General features: G+C 41.2%; 1 protein-coding gene across 1 annotated transcript in view; it reads left to right on the forward strand.

Moving 5' to 3' along the window:
- Window positions 1-4,302: 4,302 nt before the first annotated feature.
- Window positions 4,303-27,806, forward strand: part of AVL9 (AVL9 cell migration associated) — a 37,866-nt gene continuing 14,362 nt past the window's right edge. The window contains exons 1-8 of the mRNA XM_064704860.1: window positions 4,303-4,494; window positions 20,039-20,159; window positions 22,181-22,266; window positions 24,469-24,540; window positions 25,353-25,442; window positions 25,808-25,874; window positions 26,514-26,554; window positions 27,678-27,716. Coding sequence (XP_064560930.1) covers window positions 4,429-4,494; window positions 20,039-20,159; window positions 22,181-22,266; window positions 24,469-24,540; window positions 25,353-25,442; window positions 25,808-25,874; window positions 26,514-26,554; window positions 27,678-27,716 — 582 coding nt within the window. The 5' untranslated portion in view covers window positions 4,303-4,428. The remainder of the gene's footprint in view (window positions 4,495-20,038; window positions 20,160-22,180; window positions 22,267-24,468; window positions 24,541-25,352; window positions 25,443-25,807; window positions 25,875-26,513; window positions 26,555-27,677; window positions 27,717-27,806) is intronic.

The following is a 27,806-nucleotide window of genomic DNA, read 5'->3' on the forward strand; positions in this document are numbered from 1 at the left end:
TGGGCCATTTTGAGTAGGCAGCTCTATTGGTGGCAAATCTAACTTAATTTTTATTTACTTCAGACACAATCAGGAAGAAGTGACAAAATTTCATCAAAATCGTTTGGATCAACTCTTGAGACAGATAAAGTCTGATCCCTTCCAAATCTCTTTCAGTAAACACAAGGCACAGGTGGAGTCTACATTCAAGACTCCACACAAGATTCAGGACATGTTTACAGGAGACTCAGGACATATTTACAGGAGACCCTGGAGCATGCCCTCAGGGAAGGGCATCCAGGTCTGTCCTCATAACTGAGAACATCCATGTGGCAATCAAGGGAGTGCAGAAAGACAGACCATATGCACAAAGGCTGGTCCTGAGCATAAGCAGCTCTACAGCAGTTGAAACTGGCCTAAAAAACCTTGACAGGAGCTGTGCTATCCCTTGTGAGCTTGCACCTCTCTGTCTTCTGCTCCATTACACAGTACACACTGGCAGCATCACTTCTTCAGGTTCCTCAGCAAGCTGTGCAGAAAAAGGTGTTATCAATACACATTACCACCAGTGATGTTGACTGGCAACTTTTATGGGAATTCTATATAACCCATCTACGAGACAATGTTGGCATCTTGTTGGGCCAAAACACGTTCAGCCATGGGTTTCTCTCATTCCTCTCCTTCAGCAGTTCCTCTCTACAGAGCTTAGAATGACTGTGCACAAATGGAATGACTGGATGTTCAAGAAGGCTTGAGCTGCAGTAACAGCCTCAGCTTCTGCTGATCTGGGTTCATCTGCCTTGATGATGCCATTGCTCTGTTCTGCAAAGATCCCTGCACCTGGAAGTGCTTACCTTGGCTGCTTCTGCACTCTCATTAGCAAAGAGACTCCAGTGAAATGAAGCACAAAAGAACAGAAGTGCGTGTTTTCAGGTACCAGTCACAAAGAGAGTAACCCCTGGATGGCCAAGGTGTAACAAGAGAACAGCACAAAACACTGGACAGAGGAACCTCCCTTTCACTGATACCTTTGCCCCTACGCTTCTGCCAATGCAGGGAGCAAGGGCAAATGAGATGCTGGGAAAAGATGAAACTAATAACAGGTGCCAAAAAGCTGTCACACAGGATCAGACTAAAAAGCATTTTGTTTCCTTTTCTGGCTGTGGCAATAACCAGGAGTAAGGAAAGGAACAGAATGAGATACATGTGTATCCTGCACAGTTTGAGCTTTCACTACCATTTACCCTCCCCGCTGAATGGACCGGCAACTTTCTGAGCTGCCAGCCAAGCCCAAACTGTGGTGGTTGATCATCATTCTGGAATTTGTCTGCTTTCAATTTCTCTAGCCCACCTTCAAAGATATTTGTTGTCTGTCTTGACAACCACTGTGGGAATGTACCATATGCTCATTATTTCTTTTTGTTTAAGCCTTCAATGCGTTCCTGTCAGTGTTGTCTGGCTTTAGCTGTCTCCTGCACTTAGTGCTATGTCAGTCTTCAAAAGGAGAAAAGGAGATAACAGACCGTCCATGTCACACCTGCAGTGTACATTAGGTTGTGATAAGGGGTTTTGTGCTTGCTGTTGCCAACCTCCAGAGCTTCCACAAAGGACACCAGGGCAGAAATGAGGTTTTGAGGAAAACAGCACAGAATTACAAAGAAAATTATCACCTTTCATGGCTAGTATTTGGAGGGGGAGCATTTGGATCAGGGGCCCCAAAGAGCAGTGTCTACTTCACAAATAATTAACAGCTGCACCTGGGGTCTCAAGCTTCCCTCTGCTCCCCTCACAACCCACTGGGACAGATCTCTGCTTTATTACTCACAACCAATATTTTCTAAGGAAACAATTCTGACCAGTTATCTTCTTCAAACGTGTCTCATCTGACCTGAAGAAGCAGGAGTTAGAGGTTTGCAAGCCCTTCCAGCCAAAGTGAGCGGGGACCCCGGGGCAGTGAAAATGTCAACAGTGGCCAGGACAAGAGATTATCTTGTCCTGTGTGGGGAGAACAGCCAGGATTTGAGAGCAATGTTTCTGCCATCCAAATCTAAGCCTCTTTAAAGGTGCAGGAGAAGAGACATTGCATTTGTGTCTGCAAACCTCCCTAACAATCCAAACTCCTCTCTTTTGCTTGTACGCTTGAGAGTCCTAGCAATCTCATGAGAAGGACACCGTCATCCCCACAGGATCAAACACAGTATTTTCCATGGGGAAGCCTGTTTGGAACACTGCCTCCTACATCATGGTGCCCTAATGTAACTAAATGTACAATTCAAATGACATTTGGTCTTGTTGATGGCAAAAAAAAGAGATTATTTTAACTTTCTAGGGGAATTACTGCATTCATTTTGGATAAGAACTTCAAAGAAAACATACTGCCAACAATGAAGTGAGCTTGCCATCCAGAAGAAATTAGATACAAATCTCAATCCATGCCAGGATTTCATCTATGCTTTTCTTCAACAGAAAGCAAAGGACATTTATTTTTTATTCACGTGCTTGTCTCCACAACTTCAGAGCTTTGTTCTTTAGGAAGCTGGGCTGTACTTAACAAATAGAGGGGAGCCATCAGTTGCCATGGGCACTGCTTAGCTCTGGTGTTACTTGCAGGCACAAACTATTGTACTGCCCAGGGAAAGGTTATCCATCTCTAGAAGTCTCACGGCACATAAGGTGAGAACTCTGCCTTATTGCTGTGACTGAAAGAATGACTAACAAATAACTATTACTATGGTAATGATATTATAGCTGGTGGTTCTTTAGCAAAGTCTCTGAGTAATAGAAGAACTGTAGGGGTGAGTTTTTATTGCTACTTGTTAGCTGTGCATGGAGAAAGAAAATTGCCTTAGGAAAATTCTGAGACTTTTCTGAGAGCTGTTTCATAGCAGCTCTCACTTGCCTTTCTTTCTCATAAATGCACACAGTGTGAACTGTGAAAACAACATAGATTATGTCAACTAGTTTGTTTTCCTAGACTAGACTGACACTGTAAGTTTTTATTGCTTTAGCAGGAAAGAGAATTTCAAGCAGAAAAAAATAAATCTAATAATCTATTCAGAGAAGCCATAAGCCACCATTATCCAGTAGTATCACTGAGACGCCTCTATAATGCATAATCCATAACAGTAAGAGTGATGCCAGACTGCACTTTCCTGAATGAAATGAGAATGAACCATAAACACTCACATGAATCTTTGGGGGGATATCTCATTACTGCAGGAGATAATGGCCAATATTGCATGCAATTTTCTGGTTTTAAATGATAGTAAACTGTCAGTAAGAGCCTAATACTAATAAGAAACCATTCCTTTGCCAGAAGGATTGCTCCTTGTAGTTTATCCCGTGTTCCCTGCAGTATATGTTTTCTATAACAATTCTGCTGAAGCTGAAAAACAATATGTGATTGCATGCTGTATTGTTATAATTTGAGCCCCTGGGTACTGTGTTAGTGATGAGATTTCCTTTAAGCACTACTCTTTTATAGTTCTTTCAAAAAGATTATCTGCCTCCAATTTCCCCAGAGAATTTTAATTGTTAAGAGTACAGCCTCTACCAAATGCTGTTGATTCAAGCAGTCAATTGAATCACAACAAAGGTGTTAAAGAGGTAGCATGGTGTGAGTGCAGTAAGATACAGTTTTAAATTTATTTTTTTTTCTCTCACACTGAATTTGCCCGTGATCTTGGACAAGTCTTTGAACTGCCCTCTTTCTAGGGTATGCTAAGACATGTTTATAGAATCTCAGAATGATCATCAAGGTTGAAAGAGACATTCAGATCATCCAGTCCATGTGTCCACCTAGCACTGCCACTGTAACACCTAACCCACATCGCCCAGAGCCAGAGGCCTCATCAACACCCCAGGGATGGTGACCCCACCATCTCCCTGGGCAGCCTGTTTCAATGCCTTAACACATTAACACTGATTTATTATCTTTTCTAATATGTAATCTGAATCTCCCCAGTTTCATCTTAAGGCCATTCCCTCTCGCTCTCTCACTGCAGGCCCGGTAGAAGAGACCGGTCCCACATGGCCACAGCCTCCTTTCAGGGGCTTGTAGAGAGCCATGAGGAGCCCCCTGAGCCTCCTCCTCTTGGAGGTTTCGTTTCCCCCTTGAGGGAAGAAGCCTTTCCTTGATTTTTTCCTCAGTCTTAACCTTCACCCACCAACCTGACTAAACTGTACTGAGACACCCTCCAGCCTTCTCTCTGGGCTGCCACTAATCTGTGGGACCGGCACTCGCCGATCGCAGAGACCTTTCCCACGCTGGCCCGCCCAGAGCTCCGGGAGGGTTGGGCGGAGGGCGGCGCTGAGGGCCGTGCCCGCCCTCCCGGGCCGGCGGTGCGGAAGCGCAGGCGGCCGGGGCTGCGTCCCCGCCGGACCCCGGGGGGCGGAGCGAGAGCCCGGGGACGGCGGCATCCTCCGGCGCGGCCATCGCCGGGCTGCTCCATGGAGAAGCGGGGCCCGGTGCTGCACATCGTGGTGGTGGGCTTCCACCACAAGAAGGGCTGCCAGGTGAGGGGGTGCGGGTGTCCCTCGCCTCTCCGCTCCGCTCCTGCTTCCTGCCGGCCCTCCCGCGGTCCCCTCCCCCGCGCCGAGCGGCGCCTGCCCGGCTGCGGGAGCCGCCGCCGGAGGGGCGCGTCCCGCGGGGCCGGGGGGCTTCGCTCTGCTCAGGGGGCGGTGAAGGACGGGCTGGGAGCCGGCGAGGCCCCGCTTGGCCGCGGCCTCCCCCGGCCGGGGGATGCCTGGCTGGGCCGTGACTCGGCTCGCCCCGGGCAGTTCGTGGTCATGGAGCTGCCTCCATTCCCGCCCCGCCTCGGCGCTCCGCCGGCAGCGAGGCGGAGCTCCGGGAGTGAGGGGCACCGTGGCACCGTGTCTGTTTCGAGTCGGGCGTGCTTGATGCGTTCAGGCAGAGAATCCTGAGGAAAAGACTCCAAATGGTGTTTTAATCTACCTTCCTCTATCCCTGCCGGCCCATCACTGAGTGCTCAGGTATATCTTGTACCAAACAGCCCCAGGGTAATAAGCCTGTCCTGGATTTAAGTTTCCTTTGCCTGTCTCTTCCCTGCTTTCATAGATGCTTGACTGCTTCATGTGGCCTGTAAGGTAGAAGGATTTTATGTCATGTATTTCATAGCTGGTTTATGTTGTGGTTGTTTTAAAATTTTTTTAACCCTTGAAGCAGGAGATGCGATTGCCCAGCTGGGCTGCCCACACAGTTGCTTTGCTATGACAAGAGCAGATAGACATAATGTTGAATTTCCAGTGAGTCGTCTTCCATAACGAGTTCTTGGCATTTATAAAAATTGCCAAGACATAATCAATGTGATGGCTATTGTTACACAAGGGTTGATCTGACATAAACACATTCCACACAAGGTAGCTGAGAATTAAATTATTGATTCAACAGAAAATCCAAGCACAATTCCTCAGAGGCTAAGGTGCAATAACTCAATTTCTGAACAATGTGCATGGTTTTCAAGTGCATCCTTTCTCCTCAGGGTGTCTAGGTGCTGTTCACATGTGGATGTTCATGGGATCAGTTCCTGTGAAGTAATTAGATTATCTGGGTTGTGAGGTTTGTGATATTTATCAGGCACTTTCTTGTCAAACACTGTTACAAGATGAGCCTTAGTTGGATATCTGTAGGAGGAAGAGCATATTTTTGCCCTCTCCTTGTTGTTGGCCTCTTGGAAAAGACCTAGGCTTTTGTTTCTTCTGTTCTTCTGGAGTGTGTATTAATTTTATTGCACATTAAGTGGTGTTGATGCAAGGAAAAAAAAGGAAAAAACCCAAACAACCCCCTAAACTATAAATTAGTAGCATTGTTTTTTTTTTTTATTGCCAGTAAAATGTTTATAGAAGTACATTTTGAAGTGTTGTCAAAAATTAGGTTGGAATACCTCTGAACTGAAGTTTCCTTTATCTCAAGAAATGACCTGGAGAAGCTGGAGAGGAGGGCAGATTGGGAACGGGACAAGGTAGCTGAGTCACAGGGAGGAGAAGTGCAGGAATAAAGTGACAGCAGTAGAACCACAACCAGGCTTGAATCTAATTTTAAATGTATCCTACTTCTGACTTGGCAGATTTTTTACTGAACTCTGGAGAACGTTTCCTGAAAGAGCTGGAGGTGAGGAGTGGAACAGCTATGGCCTAATGAGTTTGACATCAGTAGTATGCAAGACTCCAGGGAATTTGTGAAGGAAAGAATTAATAAACAACATGAAACTAAGTAGACTGGGTCCTATGTGCATTTGCTAAAGATAGATCATGCTTGACTGACCTGCATCTTTTGTAAGAATAAGTGATTGAATTCCTTTCTCTGTGAAAGAAATGGAGTAGCTCTAATCTGCTGGGAACTTGATAACAGATCACACTTATTCTTAAGGCAGAGATAGAAGAGAATTAGTGCAAGAGCTGGTACTTGGGTAAAGAGTAGTATGAAGGAGAGGAAGCAGAAACAGATTTGAGTCAGAAGAGGAACCATTGGTTTGAAAGGTACTTGCAAGAAGTGTTTCTCAAGATTAAAATTGGTGCTGGTATTGTTTACACCATAAAATTGAACTATGATAAGCAAGCTTGAGGAATCAGTATTTCAAAGGAAAACTGGAAAGTTGTGTAAGAGCTGGACAATAAGGAATACTGGATTGATAAAAATGGGGTGCCTTATGAAGTTGTGCAATGGGAATAAGTAATAACAGTATAAACTTGGGAATTGACACAAAGAAATGCCTGGAAGAGAAATAAGACCACATGTGATCAAGGCGAAGTCACCAAAGTAGTGTGATTTGAGGGCAAGAATGGCAATGTATGTAATCCTATTGTGTGATGATATGTTTATCAATGCTTGTAAATTCTGATCCACTTTTCAGAGAAAGGGATTTGAATTCTCTCTTCCAGAACTGAATGAGATGGTCCCTGGGCAGTCTGTATTAAAGGAGAATTAGAAGAGCTTCCCTAGCTGGGCTAACAAAGTAGATTTGGAGGCTGTATTCACCTCTGTAGGTACGGGAACATTCTTCCCTTTTCCTTTCCTGCCTCTTCACAACTGGTGAGCAGAGGCAGTTGTGGTAAGCTGAAATGGGGAACTGAGGTGACCAAAAAAGCAAGCCTTGTTTTGGTGGGTTGCTTTTGAGGTAGTTGTTTCACAGGTTCTGTTTGCCAGATGCACAGCTGCAGAGGACAGACACAAGGACAGTGGAGGACCAGTGAGGGTGAAGCACATCTTTTGATGTGCTGGCCACATTCCTTAGGATGCAGCCCAGGATGTGGTTGGCTCTCTGGGCTAGAATGTGCAAAGTGCACCTTGCTGGCTCATGTTGAGTTTTTGGTCAACCCTCACCCCAAATCCTTCTCCACAGGGCTGCTCTCAATGACCTTTAAAGTATTGATAATGGCCTTTGAAGTGTTCATTGAAACACTGCCTTACATGTAGTTGCATTCCAAGAACTGTTGGAAAGTTAACAATGAGGAAGAGAAACCACAGGTTTAATCTAAATGAGTGTTGGCACAAGAACCAGTGGACAGGAACTGTCTGAGGCTGTGCTGCAGACTGCATATCTGAGACTGTGAAGTGCAGAAAAGCAAGGAGCACTACAGCAGTGCTCAAATGGACATCACTCAGAGTGAATTTGGAAAGATTAAGATGGAAAGATCACAGAACTAGGCTGCCTAACAGGAATCCACCTGGTTTGCCTGAGAAGGCTCCTTTCAGTTTCTGTTCCCACCTCTTTTCTCTGTAGTCTTACTAGGAAATGCATGTGGAGTTAGGATTTCTATGGATTTCTTGATGCTAGGTTCTTTCATTAGCTGCCTTTGCTTCTGAAGCTTCATCACTTGAAATGTACAGCTCTTCCTTTTGGTTAACTTAAAGTGTGTATCATGTAAAGGCTTTGATGTGCCGTTTGGAAATGTATAGGAATATCTTTTTCTTTCACAGACTTGAAAAACAATCCATATGCATTTGTTTTTGAAAGAGAAGGAGAGTCAGAGAATCTCTGTGCCTTTGGATTGGGAGTATGAGTGCCACAATTGTTCCTCATGCTCCTTTCAAGGGGTGACTGTTTAACTGGGGGTCATTTTTGCTGGAATGTAAGATACAAAGTGAAGTTTTTCTATGTGTACATTGTTAAGTCTGGAGATCCAGTTACCCAGGCAGTTGTTAAAAGCTTGGGAGTTGCCACTCACTGTTGGGAAGGCTTTCTGTTATCTGAAAAGGGAAGCACTAAAAGTTGTGAACACGTTGGGAGGAGTTTTCTCTAGCAAGTATGGAGTAAATGTTTGGAGAACCTGCAGACTTTTGTTTGTCTACATGAGCAGATTGCCATGCTGTTTCTTTGGAGTTACTGAGTTGAACTGTGAATCCAAGGAGATGTGCAAACAGTGCTGGTTGCTGTTTCTTTGCTAAGAATTAGAGGTAGTTATGGCACTGTCCAGAGAATGGGAGGAGAAACTTGGCTGCAAACTGCTAGGCCCACCTAGTATTTGACACACTTTCAACAGGCCCATTAAGGAAGGGAATGGCAGTTGGCAGGAAGCAGGAATGGTGACAGGTTTCTTGGCTTTGCAAGTGCTGGCTGACTTATTATGGGAGCCTTCCTCAGTGAGTCATTAAATAGTAAATGTCCCACAGTGGGCAGAACTCATGGGCAGTGTGCATTCAGTCATGGTCTTTTATGCATCTGAAATGAAATGACAAACATTAAAAATTCCTTTTTTATCCCTCTTTGCTATGGATAAGAGGAATGGCCTCAGAAAAAAGTAACAGCAAAACCAGTGCTTCATTGTATGTAGTTGCTCAAACTCTTGCCCATAAATGTGAAACACACAGTTTTGGTGTAGTAGGAGTTCTGCACACTTCTCAGGCTCTGTAGGACTCAAGGCACAAAAACATTGGGGCACAAAGTGACCATAAGGGAAGTCTGATGTGTTTTGGAGTACCTGTAGCTGTTCAGCTCATTGTCTACTGCAGCAGATTCTGTTCATCTGCTTCAGTGTAAAGCTTGGACTTCAGGACTATTTGTACCTTTCTTCTGAAGTGGCTGAAAACAAATTCCTCAGTAGTTTTGGGGAACTGTAGTACTGAGTAATTAGCGATTTCAGAACAAAAAAGGGGAAAGATATTTTTCTGGAATCATGAAACACTTTCCCTCATTACAAGCGAGTGATAAAGCACCTGATTTGCCTTACAACACTAATTTTTGAAAGCATTAACTAGTGTGGAAAGTCCTTACTTACCTTGTAATAAAAGTCTTAAGCAAAAATGCAACTTGTACAGACCTTAACTAGAAAATACATGGAAAGACCTTTGATTTACAGTCATGGTAGAAGACTGAAAGTCCTGAGGTGCAGTTCTCCCGTTGTGATCACGTGTGCTGTGACCGTCACTTGAGCTCTGTCTCCAAGCTTTATTTACATGGAGAAGCAGAGAGATAATAGTCTCTGAGGGTGTAGGAGGGCTTAAAACATCACGAGTACTCCAGAAATAATTAATTTTGAAGGCAGAGTTAAAATGAGAACTGATGTATTTGTAAAGGAGAGGATGGAAACATTTCAGCAAAGCTGGAAAAACCTGTGGGTAGGAGAGCTAGGCACAAGTCCCTGTAAACCCCCTGGCTGGTTGCTGAGAAAGGACATGGTCCTTTTGCTGCTGCAGTGCTTGACCTGCCTTCTCCTGATGCTGCAAGGCTTCTGAGCTAATCACACCTGAGTGAACTCGGGCACTGTGTCACCAGCAGTGAGGCCACACAGAATCTCACTTTATTTGGGGCAAGGCCCACCTTCTCTGCACTTGCTCAACTGAGCAGTTGAGCACATCACTGCTGACCTTGTGCAGCAGGTGACCATTGTCTCACGTACTCTCTTAAGAGCTTAAAATTATTCCACTTTACTCTTGGCTCTCTTTAATATATGCACTTTTTACTGTGTTGTGGGAAAAAAAATTGGATTGTGAGTGGTAGGAAAATGAGGAAGTGCCATGTGTGTCCTGGAATGCTCGCGCTGCCGGTCGGTTTTGTTTGCCTGAGATCTTTGATCTGTGAAATAACGGCAGTGTATCCTGACCCACTTGTCTGTACTTGTGTGGAGAATGACATTTCAAACTCCCACAGACATGGCAAGGGATTACTGTAAATACCAAAAGGCAAATTTCCATGGAATCCTAAAGTTTGCTGTAAGGATCTTCAAGGTACTGAATTTCATAGCATAAATGTGATGCCTGCTTTCTCCAAAGAGTGTCTGAGTGCTTGTATGTGTGAGACTGTTTTTGTGTGGACTGTGCTTGAAGAGCAGTCCCCCTCTCTTGCCTGACCAGAGGTTTTCTTCATGTCATGCAAAGGACACCTAAGATCAGGAATGAAACAGCTGATACCCAGTTTAAGAGAAGAGCCTGAATATAATACTTGAGAGGGGAGAATGTCCTTTAATTCTTCCTGAATTGTGTATGTGATCTTCATCATTTGAGAGCTTCAAATACTTGAGTTCTGGAAGGTGGTGCTTGTTGTGATCTGCAGAAATTGGCACCTGACATGGCCTGAGCAATCTGTGCACATGGCTTTTTTCCCAGGTGCCTGGGAAGGAGGTGTCTTTAAGCAGAAATGTTGGCAACTTAGGCTTGACTTTGGAGGATTGGGAGATGTCTAAATAATGAGCAAGGTCAGTTTGCGCTTCTTATCAACTCTTGTGAACTGCCTGCGTTTCCAGGTCTGCTGCACTCTTGACTGTAGCATGTTTTTTTAAGAGGGAAATATTGAAGTTGTTCTCTTCCATAGATTCCATGGGTGGGAAGTTTCAGAGGAAAACTTTCCAGCCTGTCTTAGTCCCCGTTTTGTTTGCTGCCTTTCTTCTAAGACTCTGCTTTACTGGAGAATTATTTTTTTCCCTTCTTGATCTTTGTCACTCAAGTAGTTGCTGTGATTCTCTTAGATGTGCTTGATGCTCTTAAACATGCAAGTGAAGTGTGTGCTTGTATGCTTTGTTGTGTTTAAATTCCCTGTGTCTTTGTTTCAGGGGAGCACAGCATGCAGCTATTTTGCAGTAGGTCATCTTGTCCAGTGATTAAACAAGATCTTGTTAATGGAACAACAGAAACAAAAATAAGTTGAAAAGGAACTAAGCTGGAATCAAGCTGAATTGCTTTGTTCCTATTTCTATTGATGATAACCTATAAACATTAGCACAATTCCTTTGATTTTGTTCCCTGCTTTAATAATATTAAAACACTTTAAAGGACCATTATGAGCATGAAATCTTCTAATAAAGTTAATCATAGCATACATCCAATATCAAAGATTAGCCTTTTGTCTAAAATATGTGGATTTCATGCTCAACAGTTTGTAAGTTTTAAAGAGGCTTTTAGCTTTTATTTGTAAGGCTACTCTAATTGGCATGGGGTGCTAATAATTTTAAATACACAATGAATTGCTGGTACACATGTACTTCTGTAAACAATACTGCAGATTCTGATCTCTTGTGGTGAGTTAATGATGAGTTCCATTTTTTGCATAACTGTTGAATCCGCTTATATAGTACTTGGTGTGCAATGTTCAAGAAAAACTTTGTGGAATGGTTGATTAGTTTGTTTCTTTATTTTGTTTCTTTGTCTAGTTTTTCAAAGAACATTTTACTTTGATAATCCTGCAGTCACTTCTGTGAAGTGCTGCCTGGGAAGTGAAGTATTCCATACTGAAGGAAGGATTCCATACAGGATATTTTTTCCATAGTTGCCCTGATGTGCAAGTTGAGAGAAGGTTCCTGAATACCCATTTGCAGTTATGTAATGCTTCCCATAGTCGCCATACTTAACTTCCATCTCATGATTTGCCTGTTCTTTGTATGTGTCGTAACATCTGACTAGTTATTTAAATATCCTGTGCCAGGAATCTCAGCCTTTCTCTTGAATAAGTGAATGGATGCCAAGTCAATAAAGCATGTATTTCTGTACTTCTGCTGCACCTTTCATTTACCTTTTCAGAATGTTTTCAAACAGTGGCTTGTGCTCTTAGCACTAGAGGTGGCAATGTAATTTGCATACATATAGAATAGAGGGAAGTTCAAAGCTGTAAAATCACTGAACAGAGGTCACTCCAGCAGGAGTAAATTGGAACTTGCAGGTCTCCACTTTGTGTTCCCTGTCCTGATATCACCTGAATTCATGATCTGTGCCTGATTTTGGTAATCCATCTTATAGTTTGTATGAGGTGCTGAATTGATACCCCTATGCAGCATGCTGCTTCTGAAAGCAAAGAAAGCTGTGGGTACAAGATGTGAAAGCAAGTTCCTTGCTACCCCAGCATGATGGAGGGCAGGACATGGGGCTGGCTGCCTGCTTCCTTGGGGTCACTGAGAGCAGAGTAGTGGGTTCTGTGCTTCATTGTGTTACTGTGTTTGTGCACCTTCTCAGCCTCATGCGTGGCAGTGAACCAGATTTGCTGCCTCTCAGGAGTGATTCTGATGTTGAAACTTGTGAGGAAGGAGCAAATTGACTAAGAGCAGTTCTGGGCCCTTCAGATGTCCTGTGGCAAAGAGCCTGAATGCTTGTTGGCTCCTCAGGCCGAGTGATGGCTCGCTTGGACTGCATTGGTTCAGCAGTAGGTGCTGGCTGTGTGACCCTCAATGGCTGTTTCTAAACCCATGAGTCCAAGTGCTTAGAAGTGTGCTGGCTGTCCTGGTCCTCACATTTTCCCAGGGGAAGGTGGATTCAGTGTAGCATTTGTCAACTTGTTGCCATCTCCTTGCTATTTGGAACCGCGGCGCAGCCGAGCTGAGGAAAGGCTGCATGCCTGAGTCTCATGTGAGGTGTGGGTGCTGTCCCTGGAGAGGGGAAATGCCACAGTCCTTGTGGCTGGGTGTGCTCATCAAGAGCCAGTGGGCACCAAGATGGGCATTAAGAGCTGATCTGTGGGTGAGCAATTGGCTGCTGCTGACTCCAGTCTGCCCTGGCTGCTGGGCTGGACAGACATCTTTGTTAGAGGTAGGGATTGGGGTGCCCTCGCTTGTTCAATCAGGAAAGATGCTCTCTCTTGCTGGAATTCATCTTGTATGAGTTCTTGCTTTCTGTAATGTATAAATCTTGTCTTCATGGCACAGAACTCCCTAGCAAGTCCCCTTGGCTGGAATGGTTGCAGTAGTATTAAGTTCTTTTTCTGGGCAGAGTGTGTGTGTCTCTTTGAAGAGATTAATAAGAGCCAAACTTCCGAAGCACAGTATTGATATAGGGCTTGAACTCTATGACTATAGAAATAAAGTATTAAATAATTGGAAAGAGTGTTTAGAATGCATGCTAGCATGGCGTTAAAAACAAAAGTTTTGGTGTTTCAGGTTATTTTATCTTTTAAGGACCTCAGTAAGAGTCAGAGCTTTGCTGACCTAGTCAGAGGTTTTGAAGCAAACTTGAATGGTGATATTGTGCCTACAGATGGTGCCTTAGAACTTGTGTAAATGGCCACTCTATGGCTTTAGCAGTATGGAAATGTGAGGAAGTACCAGTTTCAGGAGCTGAAAGGATAGAAACAACTATGCCCTGCCTCCTGGTAATACAGGGATTTCTTTTGCTGTTGCTATTTGTGTATCTAGTGTATTTTAAAATACATTTATGTAAGTGTATATTATATGTATACTTCATTTATATTTTTGTATGCATATATATATGTATTTTACATAGTAGTTACAAATATTCACATTTATATAAATGTGTAACATATATTTAAAACTCTGCTGTTAGAGGTCATTATATTACTGCATAGGCAATTATTGTCATGTGAATGGGCTCTTCAGCTTGCAGATCCTGATCTGTAGGTTCTGCTGTGCAAAAATGGGGGAAGTTTGTAATTTAAATTCAATTGTTATATAAGTAATAAATAGTTCTTAGTGCTGAAAGACAAACAATGCTCTTAGATTTTCATTTGGCTGCATGCTGAAGTTGTTATGGTGATTCAGATAAGGTCATTGCTGTGCTGTTCTTCTCTGGGTCTGGCTATGCTAGGACTAATAAATTGTGAAAACAGATTTTAGAAATCCCTACTTTGAGTGAAGAACAAATACTGACTTACTTATAAAGAGGTGTCAAGTTGTAGGTGTAATTTTTATCTGTTGGGTTTTTTGATTACTGCTGCATAGTTATACTCTCTTTAGCATACTTCTGCCTTTATTTTTTGGAGAGGAGGGCTGGTATCCTTGAAATTAATTGTGTTGTAAGGATTTATGAAAGGAAAATATTCTCTAAGTAGAAATGTAATTAGTGGGTTTTGCTGATCTCCTTTTCTTCATTTCAAGCAATTATCCAACCTGTTTGTTGCAGTTGAAGCAATGGGAGAAATCAAAGCAATTTTTTAGAGGATGGAATGGATTTGCTTCCTGTAAATTAGATTCTATAACTTACTGGAAGTATCTTGGGTCTTTAATATAACACTGTCATTCTAAAGATTTCAGATTTTTTTGAGATTAAATAATCTCTCCATTGTACCAATGCAAAAACTTACTTGGGTCCAGATGTTTTTTCATAACTTATCTGAAGAGAAATCTATCAAAATACCTGTTATACTAAAGTGGAGAGCTTATATTGTGACTGTAATTCAAATGTGATAGTAGATGAAGTGGGCAGGATGGGAAGGTTATACTGACTTGCCAGCACATTTTAAATTATCACTTTTTGGTGCTCACTGATGATTCTACTTTGATTAACAATAAAGCACTTTCCACAGATAAGGAGAACAACCTTACCTGAGTGTAAAATTATTGCCAACTGCCTGTCAAATGTTTGAGTGCAATAGTTTAGCTGGACATGCCCATATATTTGGAAATTCCTTTTTTATCAGTTCCTTTTTGAACCTCTCTTCTGATTGTGTACTTGCAATTTTGTCGAAGACACTATCAATGCATTTTTCTTAAAGAACTATCATGTTAATTCCTAGATATAGAAACTTAAATGCATTTTTCCTTGCCTGCTCTCATGCTTTTTATTGTGAGTTAATCAATGTGTAGTAAATTTATTCTGGCTAGGAAGTACCTTTAAAGGCAAGGAACAAAACCAGATTGCCTTGATTTTTTTTTTTTCTCCCCACTAGAATTGTGTGTTCATTGGTGCTTTGCATCCAAACTGTTAGGTTCAATGCAAACTGCATTTTTAAGGGTTAGTTAATGCAGCAGAATTCCAGCAAAATAAAAAAATTTAGTTCCAGAAATTCAGTTATACTTCCATTTAAGGAGTTCTTATAAACTAGATTTTATTTTAATAATAAATTTTGATAATTTACAAGAGTTGAAATATTCTGTGTAGTGAAGAGCAGAGTTATTTATTTCTCCCCTAAACCTCAAGACAATATTCTGTATTGTTTTTAGTTCTGAAATCCATCAGGACCCATCTGCTTAGAGAACATGACAGTTTGCACAGGCAAAAAGCATTGCCATCAAAACCCCTTGACAGGCGTGACCAATATTTCCAGCTGGAACGGAGATCCCTGACACTTGGAAGAGTAAGAAATGCATGGAGATACTACTTCATGTTTTATGTAGTTTATTTTGAAGTCTCTCAGGAGTTCAGCTTTGAATTGAATTTCCTCTTGTTGAGGAGTCTTCTTTAATTCAATTAAGGTGACAAAAACCTGTAAAATTTTCTCTGGCAGTCAGCTCTAAAAACTTAGGGTTTTTTTTGTATCTTTGTTCCTCTTCACTACTGGGCTTTATGAAAACATTTTATTTCTCGTATTTGCAGGCATTTTTGTAGTGATACATGTATTAATGACACAGGGACATTTAAGTGCATGTTTATGCATGCACATGCATATGTGGATGGATTTACATAACAAGCCGTTATATTTAAATAAAAAATGAGCTCCTCTTTCTTCATTCTGTGAAAAGGGGGAAAAAGAGGTATGAGATAGGTCTCTTCAGTAGTCCCATCTCTTCCCCAAGTCATGGTTTGTCTTGGGTTTAAGATGGAAAATGATAAGAATATAACTTTTTAAGTTGCCTTCCCTAGGAGCACTGCTCTGTAATTTGCACACGCAGGCTGGGAAAGGTTTTTACTGAGACTCTAGTTGTTTGAAAACTCAGAACTAATAAAACTGAAATTCTGTTTACTCCATTATTACCACCTCTATACATGTGCACTGCTCACTTAATTTTCAACAACTGTGAGGTTTTAGCCATTTTTTTAAGGCTGCTAAATATTCTTATAACGCTTTGGTTTTGAAATAATGGTTTCTTTCTGTGCAAAGGATTCCTAACTGCAATTGATGCAAGTCTGCAAATTGAGCTGGAGAAATCAAGCAGACCATCTAGAGGGTGGGGAACAGTTAGGGTGAGTTTCATCTGCATTAAGTCAGTCATCTGCAAGTTAGACTTAGAGCTAGCTTTCTTCAGAGATGGTCAAAAGAAACAGATCAGATGAATCACCCTCTGCAGGTGTCTGTTTTCTCTGACTTTGCAGAATGCTTAGGAAAACTGCCTCAGAGATCTTGCTTTTTGACATACACTCAGCTGACATGACTCCCACCTGCAGTGATTGCTTATTTAATATCAAAAAGTCAAACTTTCTCATCACTGGGAGCTGTTAAGTTCGAGGAGGGGTGGAAAGAAGTCCTCCAGGGCATTGCCTGCTCTTCTTGCTGTTGTATTGTTCCTTTTCCTGTTTCTTTGTTACTTCCATGCTTTTGGTACTTTGGCCAGCAGCAATTCTATTAAACTACGTGAATGTGGTTCCTCCTTAGAAACCAGGGTATGTCCTATATGCATCCTCTTGAGGAGGTGGAGAAATAATAGTATTGTCATAATGTAAATCAGGACTATCATAAAGTGTAAAATAGAGTATTAAAGGCCACTTAAGCAGTTTTAGTCTTGATTTGCTTGAGTTTTGTGATCTTCTCTCTTATACATACACATGCATACAGAGATTTGTAATAAAACTGGTTTTTGAAAGAAGACAACTAATAGAAAACATGATTGTCATCAGTGTCATTAATGCCAGTACAGTTTATTGAATTTGGAACTGACAGAACCTGCAGAAATCTCTGTTGCTGGGATTATCTGATAACAACAGAGGTGTTGATAGCATATTGTGAGCTAGAACAAAGTGGTTCTTCGTCAAATTTCACACTGTAAAAAGAACACAGGAGCCAGATTTCTCAGCTTTGTTCTGGCCTTTGGAAAGGAGTGTTCCTTTCTGAATTACATGTTTTTCATGGAGCTTGACTCCTCTTACCCATCTTTCCTTTAAATTTGTCTCCTAATTCATTATTTGGCTGCAGTGCAAAATACAATTGTAATTCTGAAGGTGGTTGGAAGCAATGATGTCTTAAATCCTTAAAGTATTTCCCTGTCAGGAATGATGCATCAAAGGTATTTGCTGGAATCTAAGGGAACTCAGGATTTCTTCTGTATTTGTTAGAAAGAAACTCCTCCAGAGGTGAATTTGAATCCCTCTCTGTTGGCCATGCAGTGAAATAAAATACCCAAGTCAGGACCTAAGTGTAGATGCTCCTTGACTATCTGTGTTTTAAACTTAGTAACTGTGCTATATTTATTGCTAAAGTTATTCCTGCAAGATTCTAATAATAAATTTGTAAACGGTGTTTTCAGACAGCCAGTTTGAATCTGAACATCAGAAAAGGTATGATACTGCAGACATTTATGTGAAGTTTCTACCATTTTAATTTTCTTATCTACCATTTTAGTTTTCTTATTTGTGACTTGAAAAGGATAGCAGGGAATTCTCAGGATGTATGTGTGTACTAAATTCTCTGCTCCTTTTGTGGATGCTAATTCTGCTGTTAGTCTCTCATTTAGAAGTCAGATGCTTTCTTTTTTTCTTAGGGACATATTTTGTTTAAAAGACTCTATGGATTCCTCATAGTTACAGGGGTGGCTTCTCTGAGAGAAGCTTCTGCCCCTGCCAGAAGCTTCCTCCATGTGTGACAGAGCCAGGGAGAGACTCAGGGCTGGTCAGTGCCCGTCAGGGGTGCTGGTAGCACCTCTGGGTTCCTGTATTTGAGAAGGAAGGTTATTGCAGAGCAGCAAATTGCAGCCAGAGAAGAGAGGAGTGAGAGTATGTGAGAGAAAGAGCCCTGCAGACACCAAGGCCAGTGAAGCAGGAAGGGCTGGAGATGCTCCAGGCCCGGGAGCAGAGATTTCCCTGTGGGCTGTTGTGAAGGCCACAGTAAGGCAAGGCTGACCCCTGCAGCCCAGGGAGGTCCATGGAGGAGCAGAGATCCACTGTAGACACCCCCATGGCAGAGCAGGCAGAAGCCTGAGGGGGGCTGTGGCCCCATGGGAGGCCTGTGCTGGAACAGGCTCCTGGCAGGACTTGTCACCCCAGAGGGGACCTGCACTGGGATCTGTTCCTGAAGGACTGCCCTCTGGAAGGGACCCACCCTGGTGGGCAGTTCAGGAAGAACTGCAGCCTGTGGCAGGAACTCACTTGGGAGAAGTTCATGGAGCAGTCTGCTGGGGAGGGCCCCCGTGCTGGAGCAGGGGAAGGGTTGCTCCCTCTGAGGAGGAGGCAGCAGCAGAGACAGCGTGTGATGAGCTGACCACGAACCATTCCCATCCCCCTGCACTGCTGTGGGAGGAGGCAGAGAATCAGGAATAAAGTTAAGTCCAGGAAGGGATTAACCCAACCCAGGGTGGGGAGAAAGTATTTTCAAGATTTGGGTTTACTTCTTATTATCTTACTTTGTTTTATTGGTATAAAGTTAATTTCCCCAAGCCAAGTCTGTTTTGCCCATGACAGTGACTGGTGAGTGAGCCCTCCCTGCCCTTAGCTCAACCCATGAGCCTTTCATTATATTTTCTCTCCCTTACCCAGGTGAGGAGGAAGGTGATAGAGCAGCCTTGCTTGGCTCCTGGTGTCCAGCCAGGGTCAACCCACCATAACATGGAATAAGAAAACTTGACATTTATACAAGTAGCAAGGCTGATTTCTCCTGGTGTTTTCTTGTCCTTTGTACCTTTTTGTCAAGTTGGCAACAGTTGTAGACAGTGACATCGTGTGTTAAGGTGAAGAATTTCACTTTTCCTCACTACTCATCTTTCACAGTTTTTTTTTCTTTTGATGTTATTATTACTATTTTATTACTACTATTCATTTTTAATATTTCGTTATTACTATTTTATTTTATTATCCATCAAATATTATTTATATGCTTGCTTTGTCGTGCTTTTTCTTTTCCATGTTTTACAGCTCACTAGTTATGCTCACTAACTAAATATCCTTGGAGAGAAGTTGCAGAATCAATAAACAGTTTCTTTTACTGACAAATCTGTGTTTAGATTTTGTTCACTGAATTAAGAAATGCCATCTGAAAAAGAGTTGGTGGAAGTGGCTGGGGTCTCCATAGGAAAAGAAGATTGCACTGTAAAGATGCTGATTGTGGGGGTCTGTGGTGGATTTGTAGTGTAGTGCAAGAAATGGAATGGTTGTCCCTATTTCTAGGAATAAGAGGAAAATGGCAATTAAATGAAAGGCAAAATTGAAAAGCAGGATTTCTTAATGAAAGGAAAAGGAGATACTTTTGGCCGTTGTGTAGAAAAAGTTGCAGTCAGGGACATGAAAATATATGAACCAGTGTTTTGCTGTTAGTACGGTTTCTGAGATGATTCAATGTCTTGCAGGGTAAAAGAGAGGCCTGCATGTGTCAGCATTACCCAGTCATGAGCACCTGAAGGGCTGGGAAGTCAAATCTGCTTTCAGGATATGTGTGCCCCAGCAATGACCCCTGCTGTTGTTGCAGGTGTGGCAATGTGCTGCTGGCTCTGTGCACACTGGGAAGAAGATATTCAGCTCTTGGGTGCTGTTTCCTGCTTGGAGATCTCTCTTCATTTCTCTTGAGGGAAAGGAATTAGACTCTAAAAGCCAAATCTGCCCAAGGCCTGTTATTTAAACCACACAAGTTAGTCTGTGGGTGCAATGAAGGAAGAGACAAGCAATGCTAGGTGGAAGAAAACCATTTATTTCCCATAATATTGGTAGGAAAAAAGTGCTAGGCTGAATCATAGAGGCTTGCTTGTATGGTAACTGTAATGTATTCTCTCTTTCTCTCCCCTTTGTTTTCATTTGTTTGTTTAGGTTGAATTTTCCTATCCTCCCCTAAAACCTGGAGAAGGACATGACAGCCACAGTTTACCAGAGGAATGGAAGTACTTGCCATTTCTTGCCTTACCGGATGGCGCCCACAACTATCAGGAAGGTGAGAAATGAGAGAGAACAGTTGTGTGTACTTCTGCTGCAGCCCAAAGAAAAAACCTGATATCTGAACAGCTGAGAGTGATGCTTTTTACTATTATACTTCCTGCACTTTTTGTTGAAGTTGCAAAATACATTGGCAGTGATATATTCCTTTAGGTGAAAGTAAAGGTGTACCTCCTACATCCAGTGTTCAGTTAGTAAAAACTTCAGGGTTACATATCAATTTTGCATAGTTCTAGCACAAAGCAAGGCTGCTGGCTTTCTCAGAAGTTCTTGAAGGGTGAATAAACTCTGCTCCACTAATTCAGAGATGCTTAAAAATGAGCTACAAGTTGTGGAAAACCATGTCAGTATAATGGTGTGAGCTTTAAAAGGGTTTTTGTTGGCAGAATAAAGATAGAAATATCCATTTGGCATATAGTCACCACCAAGTTTGTGGCACTTTTAATTTTTTTAGTATTGCATTTATTCCTTTATTAGCAATTCTGTTTACCCCTGACATTTTTATTTGTGTCCAATTGTTTCATTTTTTTTTTTCTGCACAGCAGACAAGGAAGTCACTTTAAACAGCAAAATCACAGAAACACTTTAATGCTACTTTTAATTTGTTTAGTTTTTAAACATGATATACTTAGTTTCCTTATTGTCCAGCTTTTGGAGATCTCATTTGGAAACAAAAGAAGTTTATCAAAATAGTCCCTTTCCTAGCAGCAGTAAGAGTGTCTCTGACTGCTCTGGGCCACGATTTTTGCTGAATTTCTGCATTGTTAAATACATTACAAGAAGTAGACAACATTCAAAGGTAGGAAAATCAAATGCAGCTGCATTTACCTGCTCTTTCTTGTCTCAGTACTATTCCAGTTATACTCAACTTTGAGCATTTTTATTGCTGTGCTAGAAGAATATAAATGTTTATTTTTTTGTAAGGACAAGAAAGAGTTGGCAACAAAGGGGAAATATATATCCTTATGTTTTGTAGGCAAGAATACACATGAACTTGAACCAGGCAAATAGATTTTCTCATCATAATTGTATTTCATTTACTGTAACTTTATTAGATATCTGGTTTTGAGTTTTAAACTAATGCCTATGGGTAGTTACATTTGTGCAAAGAGGATGATTTGGTACAGGAAATCGTCATAGAGATTTTCTAAAACCCTAGGGTGATCTCCAGAATATAAACTTGATCAAAGTAGTAAGCTTTGTTATAAGAAGTCTCCCTCTCTGTTGGTCATAATGCATGTGGGATTGTCTCTCCTGTTAATGTTCTTACTATGAAGCTAACAAAAAATTAATAGTTGGTTTCAAAAAAGATTTCACTCATGTTTTGAAAGGAGAGGACAACTGTCTTTGCTTAGGCTTTAACAACTTTTTTGCAGTAGCAGCAGGTGTGTGTATATATATGTGTGTGTGTGTATCTCAAGCCATGAAAGTCTTTCTCTTGTCATATTTTATAGATACTTTTCTTTTTCATTTTGCACTTGCACAGAGACACTAATTATTTTCTGTACGACTAGGTTTCACAAATTCTTTTTGGTAGTGTAGTGCTGGTGCAGATGGTAGGAGCTGCTCTAACCTTTCAACTGTGTGTATCCTCCTTGCTGTTTGAGATTTTTTTCCCCTATCTTGGCTCTGTTTGCCTTAATGGCGTCACACTCTGAGCTGTACACACTGACTCACAGAGCCTTGCCTTTGCTCCTTTGTGCTGAACTGGGAAAGCAGCATGCCTGTAGCTTTCAGTGGTGCTTCTCTGCTGTCAGCAGCTGCTTCTGAACAGCAATGTTGGCTTGGTCTAGCTAAACATGAAGCTATCCTGCACACCTGGAGATTCTTCCACAAATTATCTTGCAATGGGAAAAATAATTTGGGTCCAGACATAACATAGGTAACTTGTTCCTTTTAATTTTTTTTAGAAATAAGTGTCAGCCAGTACTTTCTGCAGTAAATCTTTAAGGGATGTGGAAAATAAATATACCAAACTCTTGTTAGTGAATGACAAAACAGTCTTGTCTTTTTTTCCAGATACTGTGTTTTTCCACCTGCCTCCCAGGTGCGGGGATCGAACCACGGTGTATGGAGTCTCTTGCTATCGGCAGATTGAAGCAAAGGTAACCTTCCAAGTTGGGAATTAATGATATTAATGAATAATAGGCTCAGTGCATCAACAAACCTAAAATTCAGTGGCTTGCATTACACCAATAGGCAAAAGCTGCATGATTGTGTTACATTAAAAGTCTCTGACAGTGCTCACAGTATGTAGCTCCAGAACTTGAGAAGTATTCTGTCCCATACATCAGCGGGTGTATTGTGATCTTCTGAAATGTTTGAGGTAATTGAAGAATACATTTTGTTTCTGGAGAGCCAATCTAGCCATCAACACCAAGCAGCAAAAGTCAACTGACAGTCTGTCAAGTGGCAAAGCTAAGTTTTCAGGCAGTAGGCCTTTTGGGTGGAAAAAGTTGAAATTTCTCCCCATTTGAGTACTTCCTAGGATCTGGCCATGCAAGTGTAGGGATGTTTCTCTTCACCTGCTCCCATTGCCAAATGTACACTTGTAGAGTAGACTGGAGTCTTCCCATTCAGGGTAGCTGCTTAGTGATGCCAATCTTTAGCAGTAAAACTGAAAAATTGAGGAGAGCCACAGTGTGCAGGTGATCACACTGAGAAAATAAAAGTATTCGATCTACTCAAATCATTCCATGTTTTCAAAATTGTAATGGTAGTATGATCTCTGCACTTAGAATTGAGAAGTTATTGCAAATTTCTTTTTTAATTACATATTTTTTCAGTAAATTGCCAATAATCTGGAATGTCACGTGGGTTTGATTCATCCTCTGAATATATAACTTGTTTATGTACTCTGTTTCTGTGTTAATTACATCTTGATTATATTTCAAGTTCCTTTTCTTGCTCTAGGAGAAATTTTACTCATGCAGTTTTAAATTCCATTTCTTTTGAGCTAAATTCCATGTTGGTTTTCGTTCACTCATTATTTTTGCACCAGCCTTTGCTGTATTCTGTGATTTAGAGTCTTGCTGTATTTAACTATGTGATAACTTGGCTTCATTGTGCTCTTGATTCCAGTTTATGCCTTTTAGTAACCAATTAAGAAGATAAATAGATGTTTAAGATGAACTCTTTGGAACAACTAGAATAAACCCCAATGTGTTTCATATTACAGCTTAGCACTCTCTCCATCTGTCCTTTTTGATGTGTGGGCTGCAGTCCATACATTTTCTGGTTTGTACAGTTAAGTGAATCATTTGTGTGTGTTCTGCCCTCACCATTTCTAGGTTTGCTGTTAAGTGCTGGGACCATTTGTTCTGGCTGAGAATGTAGCTTATTTTGTGGATAAGCTTTTGTTTTACGAGTGGCTCAAAAAAGATGCTTGAATATGAAACAAGAAACTTCTAAGCAGAGACTTTGTAATCTGGTCCATTTTCACAGATGATGTTAGAGAAGAGCAAGTGATGTGTTGTGGTTCCTCCCCCATACATTCCCCTGAGTTAAAATGCCATTTCCTTTTCCTATTGCCTTTTTCTCACACCAGTGTCTTTTAAATGGTGCTTTGCCCATCATCACAGCTGTGTTTGGATCTTTGCTGGATGTGATGAGATGAGAATCCAGCTCTGACATGTCAGTGTTATGACCCTTTTTACTAGGTAGAATCATAGAATCGCCATACAATGGTTTGGGTTGGAAGGAGCCTTAAAGATCATCTGGTTCCAACTCCCTGCCATGGGCAGGGATGCTGCCTGCTGGACCAAGTTTCTCAGAGCCCCATCCAGCTTAGCCTTGAAAGCTGCCAGGGATGGGGCATCCACAGGCTCATTGCTTTCCTGGCCAACATCCAAGTGGGTGAATTTCCCCGTTTGGATGAGAGCTTGTGAGCACAGTGCTTCCTGTTCTTGAAGCAAGGCCTTGTCAACAGGCCCCCTGATCAGGCACCTTGTGGTAGACCCCAACCAGGTGTCCTTTGTAGGTGCTGTGCTTGATTTCTACCCACAAACTCTTGACCTGTTTGTGGCTGTTTTTCAGAGGGAGCTCTTCACAATCTCACTAGCATAGGGGAGTTCCTATTATGCTAAATTCCTTAGCATAGGGGATGACACCCGTGCCCCTCCTTCCCAGCCTATCTCTTGGGAAAACATAAGGGCATGCTGTTGCATGGTTTGGATGTTCCACCACTGAAGATAGCTAGTTTTAGGATTTTGTTTAAATAGGGGAGTAGTATGTGACAACTAGACTTGGGAAATAATTTTTTTGAAATGATGTTTGGGTAAAAACACTGCCATACTTCTATTTCTTAGGCTTTAAAAGTACGGCAAGCAGACATCACCCGAGAAACTGTACAGAAAAGTGTCTGTGTTCTCAGCCAGCTGGTAAGAATGTTTATTTAACTCCCAAAACACTTTCAGGTAATTTTAACAATTGTTCTTCCATATTCTTATTTGGAACATTTGGCTTCAAACATCTGTCTTAGCCATTTCAGAGTAACAAAATACTGGAGTAAAATGGAATTGGAAGGCTGTGGCATTTGAGTGAGCTGCCTTGATTTGTGGTATCTGCTTGTAACTGGAAAAGTGTCTGCCTGTTGTCATGAATGAGGATACTCAGATCCTCCTTAAATGCTACTAACTCAATTTCATGTAGTAGAATTGAGGAGTTTGGCTAGTATAATCATGGAATGGGTAAGGTTGGAAAGGGCCTCAAAGATCATCTAGCCTAGTAGCTGGTGAGAGTGGCCACCATCTTCAACTGTGAGAGAGGTTTTCTCACAGCCACACATACCGCATATTCTTGTTTTGAAGAGATATCTTTTATTTCTACCTATTCATCAAAAGCTGCTGGTCACTAGGCAGGGAACAGAAATTATTTTTCTGCTTATAGCTGAAGAAAGAACTATTACTGGAACTATTACTATTATGAATGGGGTTAAAGCAGGAAGCTACTTTTCCAGAAAGATTTTCAGTGAGAGTATGGTACATGCAAATGGGAAGAAAATGAAGTTATCATCATTTAAAATGAGCACAGGAGAAAGATGCTGGGAGTTATCTACTGAGGACTGCTCATCCATGAACTCTGTGTATAATAAAGTGTCAGTATTGCAACATAGGCATGGAAGAAGGTTAAAGTTCAAAATGAGTGACTACATAGTTTCATTCACTTGCTTTTTGTTTGTTTTTCTTCCAAGCCTTTGTATGGGTTACTTCAGGCAAAGCTGCAACTCATCACACATGCGTATTTTGAAGAAAAAGACTTCTCACAAATTTCAATCCTAAAGGTAACTTTCCAGTAAAATGCACACAGAACAGCTTTCAGTGTATGGCCACATACTTTAGTATTTTCATTTAATGCTTATGATGACTTCTGCTTGTGCTTGCATAAGTCATTCAGTTGTTCAGCTCCTGTAATACTTTAACATGAACTAAATGTACTACCCTAATCTGACAGAGAGTCCACTTTCTGATTGTTATGAGATACAAGTGTGGTTGTCAGCCTGTATCTCTGTGGATGCCATTGGTAAAACTTTGCTTTCTTTCTGGAGTAAGCCATTAAAATCCATAAATAAGTGAATTTTATTCATTCTGGATTTTGTGTGACCATATGCCATTAACACCTTTTTTGCCTTTGTTCTAACTTTTACAGGAACTTTATGATCATATGAATAGTTCCTTGGGCAATACTTCCTTAGAAGGGTCACAGGTTTATCTTGGTAAGTGACTTGTTTTGTACAAAGCAGCAGAGATGATGTTATACTAAACAACACATGCCTCTCCTGAGGGAATTTGTGGATGTGCATTAAGGTTAAGCACCAGAAGTCTGCATTTCTTTATTAATGGATTTAAATAAATGTAAAATGTATTGTTGCTTTCATAGTAGGAGTCAGTTGCAGGTTGAAACCATATTACTCCTTGACCTAACAGTCTGCCTAGCAGCTGTTTATCTGCTTTTGGTGAACAATACCTTCTTAAGTTTTAGATTCAGCACCCCACACCATCCAATTGCTCAAGCTTGCATGTTATTACCTGTTATTTAGGGTATCTCACCAGCCAGTTCTGACTCTTCCCTGTGCTTTCTGAATGCACAGTGTAGTATTTACCTCAGTGGTTCCCTAATGCTGTGTGGCAGCCAACAGGTGTTAACTCATGTTATTCTTGTCTCTATGGTCAATGAATTCTTGCTCCCACTAAAAAAAAAAATAAAAGAAAAAGGAATTTTGTATGAATTCTACTATTGAAATAACCAGAATCCATAATGGGTATCTCCCACATGCTGAAAAATGGTGCAAAAGTAAATTAGTATTCCTATCAGTTGTTGAATTGTAATAATTACTCTCTTTTTGGTGTCTCAGGTCTGTCTCCTCGGGATCTTGTTCTCCATTTTAGACACAAGGTAGGTATTCTCTACTAGATATTTAAAGGACTGCACTATTTAGAAATAGAACTATACTAGAAAAATAAACATATCTAGACATAACTGAGCTAGGAGTAAGAAGACTGCTTCCTAAGTACTGGTATTTACAGCCTCCTGATTTTTCCCTCCAATTCCACCTGCATAACTTCAGTGAAAGCACGTTCCAGACTAAGGAGTTCTGTTAGTCTGAGAGATTCCTGGAGATTTCTAGGTTTTTGGGATGTTTTTTAGTCCTGTCCCAAAGTGCAAATGCTGTCTCATTTGTGATCTTGTTTCTATTTCCTGTTTCTTGTTTGATGAATGTGATAAAAAGACTATTGCTAAAGTCTGTGCAGACACAACTTGGAGCATTTTTTCCTGTGTTTTGTAAATTTTGTGTCTTCTGCCATCACAGAGGTCCAAGTCTTCACAGGACCTGAGGACCTGTCCTTCTTTTTCCTAATTTCTGTTGAAATTGAGTATATGTGCTATAGCTAAAGTACAAATAGCATTTAGAATCTTTTATTAACTGAGATGCATCAAGGAAACAGCTTTGAAGATCTGAATTTCACGGTGTATTTGCACCTGTTCAGTAGATTTTTGGGGTAGAACTCATTTTTGTTTAACTTCAGATGTCTGCCAATCATATCCCAGAAGCATCTATGTTTTTCCTTAATGTAGAGAGTCTGGACAGCCACTTGTGATCTAGATGCCTAAAATTAGGTGAGGTGAATATTCTTCTTGGTATTTTGCTGGATTTTTTTAAGTAATTCTGTGGAGGATCTCTTTTATGTTTACGTAGTTTACTGTTTTTTAAAATGCTGGAATTGTGCAACATATTCTTTCTGCTAAGCTATGTATGATTCAAATTATACAGTTCTTTTTTATGGAGGTTTTGGTTGTTTTTTGGGGTTTTTTTCCATCTCATGCTATTTTTAAATGTGTGCTCAGGTGGAGAAAGGGTACTGGAACACTGGTTTTCACTGGTCAAATGCATTTGGTCATTTGATTGTTATGCAGAGATTAACACAAAACCTTGAAGAAGAAGTTATGCTTGCACATTATTTTTGAGAAATGGCACTGGTTCGCTCACCATTTTTTTCTTTTTGTGTTTTTTTTTCAGGTCTTGATCCTTTTTAAATTGATTCTTCTAGAGAAAAAGGTAACATTTTATAAGCTGAGGCAAGTAGTTTAAATAGAAACATAGCTGTTAAATATTTTTCATCTGTAAAATAGAAGCATCTGAAGTCGT

This window comes from Zonotrichia leucophrys, chromosome 2 (assembly GCF_028769735.1).
Source record: "Zonotrichia leucophrys gambelii isolate GWCS_2022_RI chromosome 2, RI_Zleu_2.0, whole genome shotgun sequence".
Classification (NCBI taxonomy): Eukaryota; Metazoa; Chordata; class Aves; order Passeriformes; family Passerellidae; genus Zonotrichia; species Zonotrichia leucophrys.